This window comes from Canis aureus, chromosome 19, assembly GCF_053574225.1.
Source record: "Canis aureus isolate CA01 chromosome 19, VMU_Caureus_v.1.0, whole genome shotgun sequence".
In the NCBI taxonomy this organism is placed as follows: domain Eukaryota; kingdom Metazoa; phylum Chordata; class Mammalia; order Carnivora; family Canidae; genus Canis; species Canis aureus.
In genome coordinates this window covers 2769625-2784258 of record NC_135629.1, presented here as the reverse complement: position 1 = coordinate 2784258, position 14634 = coordinate 2769625, and the positions used below count along the sequence as shown (strand labels likewise).

At 47.2% G+C, this 14634-nt stretch overlaps 1 protein-coding gene across 2 annotated transcripts in view; it reads right to left on the bottom strand.

Annotated features, from left to right (window-relative positions):
• The window catches only part of PODXL2 (podocalyxin like 2), a 36668-nt gene that overhangs the window by 1778 nt on the left and 20256 nt on the right, over positions 1 to 14634 (bottom strand). The window contains exons 3-7 of one of the 2 annotated variants that reach the window (XR_013357331.1): positions 12359 to 13158; positions 11555 to 11629; positions 2163 to 2319; positions 1528 to 1589; positions 683 to 823 (exon numbers count right to left, since the gene is read on the bottom strand). Coding sequence is in view for 1 of the 2 variants with exons in the window: in XM_077857583.1 (XP_077713709.1) it covers positions 1528 to 1589; positions 2163 to 2319; positions 11555 to 11629; positions 12359 to 13158 (1094 nt within the window). In the remaining variant the exon portion in view is untranslated. The remainder of the gene's footprint in view (positions 1 to 682; positions 824 to 1527; positions 1590 to 2162; positions 2320 to 11554; positions 11630 to 12358; positions 13159 to 14634) is intronic. The other variant, XM_077857583.1, reaches the window with a different exon arrangement.

Sequence of the window (14634 nt, the reverse complement as noted above, 5' to 3'; positions counted from 1 at the left end):
CTACTAGCTCCCAGTACAGAGACCTGGGAGCCTCCCTTTCTGCCTTGGGCTCCCCTATCTAAGGCCCAGTATGCATCTCTTCCAGGGGGTCTTTGAACATCCTATTTCCAGTATTTTAAAAAAGTCTGCTGACTTTTTAAGTTATCAAAGATCTTTGCTTGGTTCAACCACCAATGAAATTGCTAAATTTGCCAGACCAAGTCAGTCTGAATAGTGTCCAGTAAAGCTAGAACACCCAGGGGTGGGGAGAGCCAAGAGTTTCTGTGGGGGAGCAAAAGATCAAGGCCAGCCCAAGTTTCTACCTGTCCACCCTGTCTCCCCCTGCCATGTTCATGACCCCAGAATTTTACAACTGGAAAGGCCCTTGGTAACCAGGTAGCAAGGACAGCATCGTGTTTAAAGGCCTGGGCTCTTCAATCATTCAGGCATGGTCCAAAGCCTGGCTCTGTCGCTTCCTGGCTGTGTATTCTCGGACAAGTCCACCCCCCTTCTCTGGGCTTCAGCTCTCCTCTCAAATAGGGCACCAATGGTACGCTTTGGGGTACCTTGTTTAATCCTCACGAGGCCTGGGCTGACGCTGAGAGCTGGGTGAGAGAACCCAGCATAGTCTGGCACTCTGTAAGCATTCAGTGTGCTTATCAAGAAACCCCAAACCGCCAGCCCAACCACCTTTCCGCCTTACGCATGATAGATAAGGAGGTGGGGCGCACAGTCATGCACAGCTCATGTCTCCCAGCTGTGAAATACTGCAGAGCCTTGGAGAAGGGGGAGGACTGATGCCAGGTGGTGGGTTTCACAGTGAGGAGCTGGCACGGTGGCTGTCCTGAAGAAAGATGGTGAGGAACCCGAGTCCTCCCTTTCAGATACAGTAGAACAAGGAGCAAGAGGACCAAGGAGGAGGACCAAGGGGGGCCTGCCCCTCCCACAGGCCCCGACTCTACTTAGCCCTCCACAGGGGTGGCCAGCCTGCTCCTCAGTGCGTATCTCAGGGCCCAGCCATGCAGCTGGCCAACTGCCCTGGGTCAGGGCTGCCTCTCAGGATGGCATGACCGTCTCCTGAGCCTGAGCCCTGTCCCTTCAGACAGTGCCTAGCTGATGGCTTCTGAAGCACGCCCAAGCCTGTCATGCTTTCTCCTGTGGTTTCTGGAACTGCATCACGCTGTCCCACCCCACCAGGTCTCTGATCAGTTCCTGGGCCAGACACGGGGTTGCTCCCACTACCAACCCACAAGACTCCCACTCACCAGTCCAGATCCTCCTCGGGGTCCCCTCCCCTCTGAGTCCTGTCCTGATCACCACCCCCTCTGCGCCCTCTCACTCCAGCCATCTTGCAAACACTGCGGTTGTGTGTACATGTTCCTACACACTCTGTCTCTCCCATGGGAACTGTCTTAGGAGAACTGAAAGGAGGAGCTGCCCAGAACAAGAGTCCGTCTTCTGCTCCTGGCACTACCACACAGGCTATCTCCTACCCTCTGCTCCCAGAGCTCTAAGGAATGAGAGGGGAGCAGGTCCCTGCCCTCTTACCTCCACCAGATTCCTTCGGATGTCACCCAGCATGGAAAGGACATCTTGAGTGGGCATCACCCCTGGGGGGAGACATCATCTTCAGTGCACCCTTGGCCCTGGGGCGACCCCAGCTCCCTGGGACAGCCTCTGGCCTGAGCTTCTGGGAGCTTGCTTCCCCACTCCCAACCACAGGAAGGCCTCAAGGTGTGTGCGTTTCCACTCTCTCCTATGCTTGCTTTCTGCTGGCTAACTCGTTCAAAAGGACTGAGTGGATGCCCACCACGTGGCAGGTGGGACAGCAGGCAGTCACTCCCACAGCCCCATACTGCTGCATTTTGAACATGCCCCCTCTGCAGCCCACAACTCAGCATGCGGTGCCCATCGTCTCCCTCAGTGCTGAAACCACACCTCTTCTCCTCCTAATCCTGACGCTCACACCCTCCACCCCTTCTCCAGAACTCCAGTTCAACTGCAGTTGAGCCCTATACTAGAGGTCCAGCCACTACCTCATCCTGCTGTCCTAGAGGTCCAAGTTCAGAGCCCCATCTGCATGCTTTCCTGTGGTTCTGCAGACCTCCCGTGGCCCTCAGGAAACAGTGCCAGCTTCATGCTGCCTCCCTGGGCCCTTCCTTCTGCATGCTGCCCCCGCTCACCCTGCTCGCCCACCAAGGTCATTAGAAGGTGCTGCTCCTTCTCACTGGGCTTGCTCAGGGAGATGTGCCAGTCCCCGTGGCGGCCACTGCCGTGGCGGGGCAGCACCTCCTCCACCAGGGCCAGAAGCTGCAGCCCTCGGTGCTGCCGGAACACCTCCTACAAGGACAAAAAGAGAGCCCCCATGCCTGGTAAGGGAGAGGGCTCTACTAACCCCCTGCCTCCAGGTTGTCCCAACACCACCCACTCCAACCTCCAACCTCCCAGTGGCCAAACACCGGGAAAGGCCAGCTGGCTCTTCTAGAGGGGGTGTTCTTGTAGCCCTGGGGACCATTGAGACACTGTGAGCTTGGCCTTTGGGCAGAACTGTGGAACAGCAAGGCACACACCTACTGGTTCCCCACAGGCATCCAGTTGCTCCTTACTGCCTGGGCTGCTCACATGTGGAAAGCATGGTGTGTGCCCAGGGGTACTCACAGCTGAGCCTGGAGACAGAGATGCTCATATGCAACAAGTCTGGGAAGTGGGTGTCTCATGTGAATGGAAGTATGCTGGCCAGGCTGGAGTATTCAAGTGTGTAGTGCAAGGGATGAATAGACTAGGGTGTCAGGGGTACAATATGCACACTGCCATACAGCCACCAAACCCAGGAGGGGAGGTGGGAAACAGTGACATGCTCATCTCTTGTCATTGCAGAGATACAGCCCAAAGTTGGGGAGTCAAGAAAGATGTCTGAGTACTTTTATGGTGGCAGTAGAGAGTAGAAGAATGAAAACAGATATGGTTAAAATGGTAATCCCTGGAAGCAGGGCCAGGAGCAGAAGGAGGGATATAAGCAGATTTTGTTCTCATCAGACACTCTCATACTCTTTAGATTTTCCTCACCTTGTGTATATATAATCATGTAATTTTTAAAAATGAAACAAGAGGCAGGTACCGGCCCAGAACTCAGTGAGTGGCAGAAACCCAGGCAGGCCACCAATCTCGCCCCGTCAGGGAAAAGACCCTCACTGGCCCTGTTGCTGCTCCCCACCCCCAGGCTCTGCTTCAGCAGCCTTCTCTCTCTTGTCCTCAGGGAATCACTGACCTCTGCTCCTGGCCTCCAAAGCTTTGAGCAAGATACCTGCCCCAGCTGTTTAGCACTCTTCTGAGTACACTGCCTTAGAGCTTTGAGCTTTGAGCCAGGGCTGCCTGTAAGGCCCAGGCACCTCATCAGACCACGTGGGGTTCTAACATTCCTAATTCCTTTCCATTAGAGCCCAAGCTAGTGAGCCTTCCTGATCATCATGCCAATCTAAAGGCTACCACAGGGACCGAAGTTCCTTGTTACCTTGGCAAGTGCCAGGTGCAAGCTCAAGCCTTGGCACTCACTCGCCGAACAGAAAGCCTACTTGGTTCCGAATTTGGGAGAAAATTGGTACCTAGAAAGCTAGGAAAGCCCTTTTTCCAAAATAGTTCTTACTGTCTTCATGTGCATGTGTGTGTATGTGTATGCAGGGAAAGGGGACACACCTGCATCTGCCTGAGCAGCACGCACTGCACCCAGCAGCCTCCCTGCTTACAAAAGAAACACAATCCTACCCACAGGCAAATCCTCCCCCATGCCACGGGCCTGGGATCCCCTACATGTGCATACCCCACATTTCCTGGGTCAAGATGTCTGCCTGGCATAAGCCCACAGATGCACAATGTCTATTCTGGCAGTGCCTGATGACTATATATTTCATGCTATTTATTTTGCAGATGGGAACTGAGTGTCAGTGGCCTGGGGAGAAAACTCTGAATTTGGAATCAAATAAATCTGGGTTCAAATCCTGATTCTTCAGAAATTTCATCAAAGAAGACATACATGTGGCCAACAAGCACATGAGAAAATGCTCTGCATCACTGGCCATCAGGGAAATACAAATCAAAACCACAATGAGATACCACCTCACACCAGTGAGAATGGGGAAAATTAACAAGGCAGGAAACAGCAAATGTTGAGAGGACGTGGAGAAAGGGGAACCCTCTTGCACCATTGGTGGGAATGTGAACTGGTGCAGCCACTCTGGAAAACTGTGTGGAGGTTCCTCAGAGAGTTAAAAATAGACCTGCCCTATGACCCAGCAATTGCACTGTTGGGGATTTACCAAAGATACAGATGCAGTGAAACGCCGGGACACCTGCACCCCAGTGTTCATAGCAGCAATGGCCACAATAGCCAAACTGTGGAAGGAGCCTCGGTGTCCATCGAAAGATGAATGGATAAAGAAGCTGTGGTTTATGTATACAATGGAATATTCCTCAGCCATTAGAAGCAACGAATACATACCGTTTGCTTCAATATGGATGGAACTGGAGGGTATTATGCTGAGTGAAGTTAGTCGGAAGGAGAAGGACAAACATTATATGGTCTCATTCATTTGGAGAATAGTGAAAGGGAATCAAGGTGAAAGGAGAGAAATGAGTGGGATATATCAGAGAGGGAGATAGAACATGAGAGACTCCTAACTCTGGGAAACGAACAAGGGGTGGTGGAAAGGGAGGTGGGCGGGGGGATGGGGTGACTGGGTGACGGGCACTGAGGAGGGCACTTGATGGGATGAGCACTGGGTGTTATGCTATATGTTGGCAAATCGAACTCCAATTTAAAAAATATACAAAAAAAATCCTGGTTCTTTTTTAAGTTTTTTTGTTTTGTTTTGTTTTGTTTTAATTCATGAGAGACCCAGAGAAAGAGAGAGGCAGAGACATACACAGAGGGAGAAGTAGACTCCCTGCAGGGAGCTTGATGCAGGACTGGATCTTAGGATCCTAGGATCATGCCCTGAGCCAAAGGCAGAAGCTTAACCACTGAGCCACCCAGGTACTCCTCAAATCCTGGTTCTGCCACTCATCAGCTCTGCGACCTTTAACAAAACACTGCACCTCTCTGAGCTTCAGTTTCCTCATCTGAAAACATGGGCTTTGGTCCTAACGCCATTTTAATGTGAGGATTAAAAGTACTTACTCAGTCACAGGTGCCAGGACAACTGGCTATCCCAGTGTAAAAGAAAAAAAATGTACCTTGACTCATACTTCATATTACAATTAATTCTAGATGGATTCCAGATTACAGCTTTGAGAAGTAAGCACAAAATGCTATCTTCAGGGGTGCCTAGGTGACACACTTGGTTGAGCGTCCAACTCTTGGTTTCGGTGCAGACTGTGATCTCAGGGTCATGAGACTGAGCCCTGCGTTGGGCTCCATGCTCACCACAGAGTCTGCTTGAGTTTCTCTTCCTTTCCCTCTGTCTCTCCCACGGCCCCGCCCCCATGCATGTGCTCTCCCTCTCTCTCTAAAATAGATAATTTTCTTAAAAAATAAGAAAGCTATCTTCATGAACTCAGAGTAGGCGAAGATTTCCTAAATGGACTTGAAAAAACTAACCAGGGGCACCTGGGTGGCTCAGTGGTTGACAGAGACATGGAGGAACCAGACCTGACACACACTGCTGGAGGCAGTATAACTTGGTACAAACACGTTGGAAAGTTGTCAGACAGCATCCATTCAAGGTGAATATATGCAGAGACCATGTCCCTGCAATGCCACCCAGGAGAACTGTATTCATATGCTCACCAAAATATGGGTGCAAGAACATCCACAGCAGCATATGCCCTACAGCCTGAAGCTGGGAACTACCCAAAGGCCCAGCAGCATCAGAATGGATACAGTAATGGAATACTATACAGATGAACAAACTTCACTACATGAAGCCATCTAGATAAATCTCAAAAACAGAATGTTTAGTGCAAACAGCCAGACACAAAATACTACCTAATGAATCTTCATAAAAAGTTCAAAAGCATGCAAAAATCAACGTATGTGGTTACAAATCAAGAAAATGGTTTCCCTGGAGGGAGCAGTGTCTAGAAGGGAGAATGAGAAGGGCTTCTGGTGGTGTTGATCATGTTCCATGTCTTCATGTGGGGGCTGATTACATGGCTGTGGTCCCTTTGGGATGATCCATCAAGCTACGCACTTATGATCTGTGTGCTTTTCTGCATGTATATTGTAAGTCATTAAAGCTCTTCTTTTTTTTTTAAACTTTCTTTTTTTTTAAGATTATTTATTCATTAGAGAGAGAGAGAGAAAGGCAGAGACACAGGCAGAGGGAGAAGCAGGCTCCATGCAGGGAGCCCAATGTGGGACTTGACCCGAACTCCAGGATCACGTCCTGGGCTGAAGGCAGGAGCTAAACCACTGACCCACCTAGTCTGCCCCATTAGAGCTTTTCTTAAGTGCAATGCACTCATGAGTTTAAGTTATCTTCCCTGCTGGTCCTTCCCATACATCACACTGTTTCCCCCACAGTAGGGGGAAATCCAAGCACCCATTTCCAATGCCCTGAAGTTACATGCAACTTCTCCAAGTGTCTGGTGTGGTCCTTATGGCAAACAGGAAGGAACACCCTGCCTATCATTTTGACTTGTGCCAATACAGCAGACAGAGCTGATGAAAGTCCTGCTCTGCCACCTTGGTACAGAGAAATACTGGGAAAAAACATAGGCAGAAGCAGAGGGAACTCGAAGCCAGAAGAGTGAGCAGGTGCCAAAGCTGCAGCAATTCCTAAGGGCCCAGGGTCCACAGATGGAACCTGGGAGCTGGAGACTTGGCTTTAAATGCTTATGTGTTCTTGGCCCACGTGAGATGAAGAACTAGAGCAGAGTACCAGAATGGAACTGAAGCCTCCAAAGAGCAGCCCTTTCAGTGAAACAGGTACTTGAAAACATTCCTGCTCACCTGGAGGAGCTATAAAGGGGCTCTATCATGTGCCTGTGTCCATGGGGAGGAGAAAAAGCATAAAATTGCCAAGACACTTTGTAGGCAGAAAAATAAGGCCCAATAAGCTTCAAATGAGAATCAGCTAGAAATGGAAAGTTGGTAATATCTAACAAACTGTATATGCAATCCCACTTCTAGAAACTTACTCTGAAGATACATCGCAACAGCACAAAAATACATACAAACAAGGTTATTTGATGCAGCCTTGTAAGTAACCACAGAATATCGGAAACCACCCAAATGCCCACACAAAGGAAATTTAATGAATAACCTACAATACATATACATAATGGGGTATTCTTCAGTTGTAAAAATAAAATGATTGAGAATAATCTCCATAAATTAACATAAAGTGATTTCCAGCAGATATCGTCAAGCAAGAAAAGCTAAATACAGAGGAATAATGTTATGGACTAAATGTGCGCCCCCCCCCCCCCGCCTGCCCCCGGCCCAATAGTTTATGTTGAAGCCCTAACCCCCAGCACCTCAGAATGTTGACTATATTTGGAGATAGGTCTTTCACGAGGTGATTAATTTAAAATGAGGTTGTTAGGGTGGCCCCATCCAATACAATCTGATGGTGTCCTTATAAGAGGAGGAGATTAAGGACACAGACACACACAGAGGGACAACCATGTGAAGACACAGGGGTAAGATGGCCATCTGCAAACCAAGGAGACAGGCTTCGGGAGAAATCAATCCTGCTGACACCTTGATCTTGGACTTTCAGCCTTTAAAAAAGTGAGGGAATAAATGTATGTTTTTAAGCCATCCAGTGTGGTACTTTGTTATGACAACCCTAGAAAACTAATAAAAATATAAATAGTATGCTACATTTTCCTGCAAGAAAGAATGGAAGAAATTATACATCTATCTGCTTGTTTCTATGAAGAGAAACACAGGGAAGATAACCAGAAACTAATGAGATTGGTTACTTGGAGGGAGTGGGTGGGAATGAAAGGCGAGAGGTGATCGGGGAGGGGGTGTTTCTGTATGTAAGCAAACATTTTTGTGTCATTTAGATGTTTAGAACCATATTAATGTTTTACATGCTCACAAATACAAATATATCAACAAGGATGGGGGTGGGAATCTAAAACTGAAGACAAACAGAAACCTATCTCAAATGTGTAACTACACCAAAAGAGAAAGGAATTAACTCAGGTAACCTCAGAGTCATCTAAAGATAAAAGAAGCTGAAAGAAGATCTTGAGTTTTGCTTATTAGTAGGTTTATGGTTGCAGTGGTGTGGTTAAAAACTGCAACCACTTGTCAAGTATTCTAGAACTGAACAAATGAGTAAATACACTAAACCTGTTGGGAGTTGGGTTTCTGTTGGTGAAAACTGTGCAACAGGAGAAGGCTGGGAAGAGCCAGTGGTCCTAGATTGGAACTGGAAAACTGGAATGCTAACTACTAAAGTCATCGTTATAAATATGTGTGGGTGCGTATATAAACATATACGAGCACATATATGTATGTGTATGTGCACTAATATAATATAATATAATATAATATAATATAATATAATATAATAAATTATATTCTGCAGAGAAAAAATACAGACCTATCTCTCTTAGCTCTCTTCCAAAAGGGCCAAGGAACAATGACACCCCAGTAGCCATGAGTACACCAGGAGCCCAGATCTTGTTTCTAAATACCTTTTCCTCATTAGAAGGAACCAGGGCTCCATGAAGAAAGGGCCAATTCCAGGGTAGGGCTGGGAAGTACAAGACATAATGTGCACTCAGCAACTCAGGGGCCTCAGACAAAGGTTCAATTTCACCCCAGCTGTTTCTGCCTTCAGGTCTGCGATCCAGTCCTCTGTGCTGAGAGACGCTACTGAGAATTTCCTTTTGCCATACAGAACTCAAGGGCAATACCTCTGCTTTACTACTTTATCTTTCTGCTTCCTCTCCTGGATTTTCTTCCCAGGCTGCTTTCTAGTTTCCTCTGTGTGCATTACCTATGATATCTCAGGTAAAAGAGAAGAAGCTGTAAATCTGCACTGCTCTTTCTAAATCTTACAGATTAGATTCCCAGAATTGAAGCTTTATCTCACACGACTTTCTCTATGAGACTGTCAGCACTTCTCTCCCTATCATTCTCTGAAGATGTGTTCTCTGTAAAGCTCCATCATTTTGATGCACATTATTACTCCTATTACTTTTCAACAATGTCAAGGTCATTAAACACAAAGACAAGCTAAGGAATTGTTTCAGATTTAAAACCAAAGAAATATGAAAACTGAATGCTCTGCCTGGTTCTGGGCTAGATCCTAGACCCCTGATGAAATCTGAAGAAGGTCTATAAATTATACTTTTGTGTCCATCAGTGTGAACATTCTGATTTTGATCACTGTACCTTAGTGAACTAAAGGACTCTTCTTCTTCTGAAGACAAGACATATACACCAATGTTTCGAGAGGGAGGAACAGAAGGAAACAATGCCTTCAACTTGCTCTTGAATGATTTGGAAAAACGCTAAGAGCTGGTGAGTTTGGCTGAAAGATACATAGGATTTCTTTGTGCCAGTCTTCTGAAATTCTATCAAAACAAAAAGCTACAAAAGAACATGACAAAATTAAAGGCATTCTTTAAATAAGGGCTGATACAGATACATCTGAATATTATTCAGACTTTAAAAAGGAGGAAATTCTTACACACACTACAGCATGGATGGGCCTTGAGAACATTCTGCTAAGTGAAATAAAGCAGTCACAGAAGAACAAATGCTTGATTCCACTTGTAAGGCATACTTAGAGCCAAATTCCTAGAGACACAAAGTAGAATGGTGGTTGTTGGGGTCTGGGAGAGTGGTTAATGTGGACAGAGTTTAGTTTTACAAGATGAAAAGTTAACAACACGTTAACATACTTAACACCACTATAGTACCTTAAGATGATTAATTTTACATTAGATTTTTTTACCATGATAAAAAAAAATCCAGCATAAAAAAATGACTAATTAGGCAGAGATCAAATAATAAATGAAGAAAACTAACGACAAAAAAAGGGGAGGCAGAATGAAAGCATTTTTATAAATGTATGTCTTATTTGGAAAGAGGAGACACATAGGACTTTAATGTTCAAATACACACACAAAATTTAAGGGTCTCAAGGACCCACACTGTGGTCTCTAAGTACCATTTCCCAATAAAAGCAATGAGGGCTTGGAGAAATGTTGATTTCATGTCTAGGGGAGGGAAAGTACAAGATGAGCCCAGAACATCTTATTATACCAGAAAGCAAGGAAACTATCAAACACTAACAGGCTGGTCAAAAAGACCTAGAAGCCAATGCAAAGAGGCTCTCACTGGCATATAAGCACCAGTAAAAATAAATAATCACTGCAACAGATTAAAACATACCAATCATGTTTTTAAAAACCCACTTGTTTATTATTTATAATGGGATAAAAGAAGACAACCTTATGGGTCACTTTTGAATTAAATACGTGCATATATTTTTACTTTTCCCCAAACCCACTAAACGAGATTAAAGCATTTTTTTGAGGTCTAAAACCACAAAGACAAAAACAGAAAGAGGAGACAAGAGCAATGAAGTCTGGGCACTGGAGGCATATGGATGAGTTAGGATTTCCTAATCTAGCAAGTCCTGAAGAGCCGAATCCTAAGCCAAAATGGGACAAGCTGAGAAGCAATCACACTTATGCTGTCAAACTCCCAACTAAAATGCTCTTGAATAAGCAGCACTGGTTACCTTTGGAAGGGAGGATGAAAATGGATCTAAAAATAGGAAAACTGTTTGAAACTCTGTTTAAGAAGCAGCTGGATCCCTAATTCCTCTCCCCAGCACTGCAGAGCTGACGAATGTCCCTGCCCCCTGGCAGAAGATTGGAACTTGATTCTGCAAAGAGGGTAAAAGAAAGGCCCTCTGACCTGGAGGACACTGGGTGCACCTGTGGCAGAGGCTCGTGCTCAGAGAGAGAATAAGTGAATGTATCCATGCACACGTGTTCTAACACCAGGGCGCCCAGCCATCTCCCCACCCTGGCTCCCACAACACTGGCAACCAGCCCTTTATGCTCTCAGGAGGACAGACGTTCCTTTTTCAAAGAATCTAGTCACCCAAGAGGAAGGATCTAAAAGTGTTGACATTAAAAATTGTCAAATGGCCCAGCCAGTCCACCCTCCTGAGAAGCCACAGGTAATAAACTCCACTACAAGCTGAAAGCTTCAACCAGCTTTTTGATGGCCCTCCTTAAATAGCTCACAATGAACCCACCAGACATCTGAGGAGCAAATGCGTGTAAGAAAAGCAAGACCTAAACTAACAAATAAGGAAAGTGACTTTTAAAAGACTGTTTCAATAACCCCCAGGAGATAAGACATTGCACGTGTGAATGAAACCAATCCTTCAAATTAAACACAGAGCACGGCAAGAACAAAAGGGCCCTTAGGAATTTAAGCATATGAAGACACTCCTCTTTTAGACAGGGGTGGGTGCCGGTTCAGCCCCTGGGTTAGACTAAGCCCTCCCCATCCCCAGGTGCTCCCTCTGCCTGCACTCTGCCGGCGGGCCCGTCCCCACCCTGCCCTATGGTCCCCGCCTAGCTCTGCACTCACACAGTCTATATTCTCCGTCATGTTCAGAATGATGTAGTTCTTCCCAGCCAGGTTGCTCCAGTCTTTGCAGATCACCTGCGCAGTAAAACAAAAAGAAGTGTGACAATTACAAAGGCATAAGGAAAGGCATCCAGAGAAAGTACGGACGGAAACCCTTTGAGCAGCTGGATGGTGAAGGCCAGGTGCAGGTTAGTGACAGCTAGGTGAGAGTTGACAGCCTCTGCAAGGTGGCATGCCCAGGCTCCAGCCCCAGATGTCTCCAGGGACTGCACAGAGGATGTCTTCAAGGACAGGCAGGAGAGGCCTGACAGGGCTTGCCCCAGCTATTGGCCTTCAGTGGCAACCCTGCAGGGGTTTCTTGTTCTGTAGGCTGAACGAAAACAGAACTGCAGGCCAGATACACAGGCTGGCAATTTGGGACTCCCTTCCCTCTGTCCTTTCTCACGTGTGAGCACACTGGCCTGGGCATATGCTGGGCAGGGGTGAGCAGGAGAGTAGGTGGCGACTGCACTAGGGGAGCAGGTATGGAGATGGGGGCAGGGGCACAGGTCAGGCAGTTGGAAGGCCACAGGTGGCAGCAGCAGCACTGAATGAGGCCATGCAGGCCAGGGGAACGGAGCTCTAACAAGAGCCCATGCAGGGCTATGAGGTGTGCGCCGCAAAAGTTTTGCTGGGGCTCTACATGCTATACTGGGGACACCCATCTCAGCCTGGCAGCCCCTCCCATCCCCACTGTGCAGCCAGGGGACCACCAGGGTCCTTAGAGAGAGACAGTCACATGGTCTTCATGTGCCCTCACTTTACCTGAGTAGAATCCCAGGGTATTCTGGACTGGGCTTCCGCAGCCTGTCCTTCCTGGGGCTGATGGCTATGGTCTTCTTGTCCCAAGGTAGCAGAGGAAGGTGTCAGTTCCACGTCTCGGGGGGCCAGGGGGAAAGAGGCTGAGGCTCCAGGGTAAAGGGGGTCTTCATCTGGTGTCTCAGCCCCGCTGGGAGCTTCTGTCTGAGGGAATGATGCCAAGGACGGCACTTCCCCTTGCTTGCCAGCCAACCCCACTGCTCCCACAGTGGCCTCCTCACTTGCCTCCTGAGGAGCCTCAAAGTCTACCCCATGCCCTGCCACTGGCAGCACTGTGCCCCCTGCCTCCTGGCTGACAAAGTCCTGACCCCCTGGGGTCACTGTACTTGGGGTGACTGCGGGTGGTGACAGGCTGGGCTCCATGCTGCTCCCCACCTCCACATCCAAAGAGGCCTGGTCCCCAGATTCTTCATGCCTGTATTTGGCAGCCCCTGACATCTCACTGCTTCTGGTGGGAGAAAAGCTGTGGACCTGAATTTGGGCTGCTTCTTGGGATCTGCTCACAGGCAGCAGCTCCTCTTCGTCCTCTTCTTCTTCCTTCTCTACCTCCCCCTTCTCCCTTTCCTCCTCCTCCTCCTCCTCCTCCTCTTCCTCCTCCTCCTCTTCCTCCTCTCCAGGAGCCAAATGCCAGGGTGGCTCCACCAGGTTCATCTTGGGCAAAGGGGAGGGCAGACTTGGCACCTCTTGACCCTGGCTGGTATCTTCTATTGGACCCGCCTTCTCAGTCAAGTCTGGAAAGACATAGTCTAAGAACAGAGACAGAAACCTCATTCACTAGTTTCATCGTCCATCATTGATTTGTTCAGTATTCTCTGAGCAGATGATATAAAGGAACTGTGAGACCCACAGGGAGATGGTGGGGAGTCAGACTACCAAGCCTACTCGAAAGGAATGAGAAATAAGGCTGGGTGGTGGGAGTCTGGGAGGCAGACTGTGGGGGAGATGAGGGCCAGGCTAGTCCTTATTTCCTTCATGATGATTATGACACAAATCTGCCACTAAAATTCTATGAACACAAGAATGTATAAAAGTAGAAAGAAAGTTTGTATGATCGCACCCCTCAGAGACAGCCCTTGTTGACAGTCCATGACAAGAAGTTAACATCTCTATAGTTCTTATAATGCATTTATGTTTCCTCCTCTGGGGATTTCTCCAAGAAGATCCCAGACAACCCATTAAAAAAGGTTCCTTTTATCTCTTTTCCAATGGGTTGTAATGGGAGGCCTCTTGGTAAAACCATCAAATGAGATCTGAGAACACTCTGATCACAGGAACAGAAGAGACACAGAGATCATGACCTTTAGCCCCTGGATGGGAAATAAAAAAGATGTCAGGAGAGCTCAAGAGAGACTACTGGCTGAGCCCAGAACTGACACGGTCACTGTTGGTAGTGACAGGAGGAATTTTACCCTCCCTGCCATTCCTAGGAACCATATCTTGAAGCGTGGAACTTAGGAGACCTCCTGGACAGCAGGACTTGTTCTGGCTTTTCACTGAAGCCTAGGCCTCTTCAGAGTAATGACATAGCAAAGTCATGGGCCAGTTCTCTTAGAGATTGATTCAAAACACCAGAAGCTATTTCTAGCAAGAAATTTTATTGGTTGCCCTCTTGTTGCAAAACAAGTATCAAAGACTGTTTTAAAGCACTCTTCAGACATGAGAGAGGTGGTTCAAGGTAGTGAACTGGGCCTCCTCCTCCAAAATTTCCATCAAATGGTAGAATGGCTTTTCAACTGTCAAAGTTTTAAAGGTTTAGATATATTTTGGGAATGTAGAAAGTAGATGACATCACAGGAACAAATAATCCCTCAGCCAAGACAAACACCAGGAAAGGCAGTGGAAAAGGGGCTTCCTTTCTAACAGAATCAAGGAGAGAGAATAACTACGGGAGCAAAAGGACACAAAACATAGAAAATTCAGAAAATGGAAGACAGGGGCACCTGGGTGGCTCAGTGGTTGAACATCTGGCTTTGGCTCAGATCATGATCATGGTTCTTGGGATCAAGTCTCACATCAGGCTCCCTATGGGGAGCCTGGTTCTCTCTCTGCCTGTATCTCTGCCCCTCTCTCTGTGTCTCTCATGAATAAATAAATAAAATTTAAAAATAAAAAAAGAAAAGAAAATGGAAGATAATCTTTAAATTCCAGTTAGTATCTCAGAGAGACCCAAAGATACTGCATCCCTAAAATAAAAACAGGCTAATAAGAGAATCAAATAATCT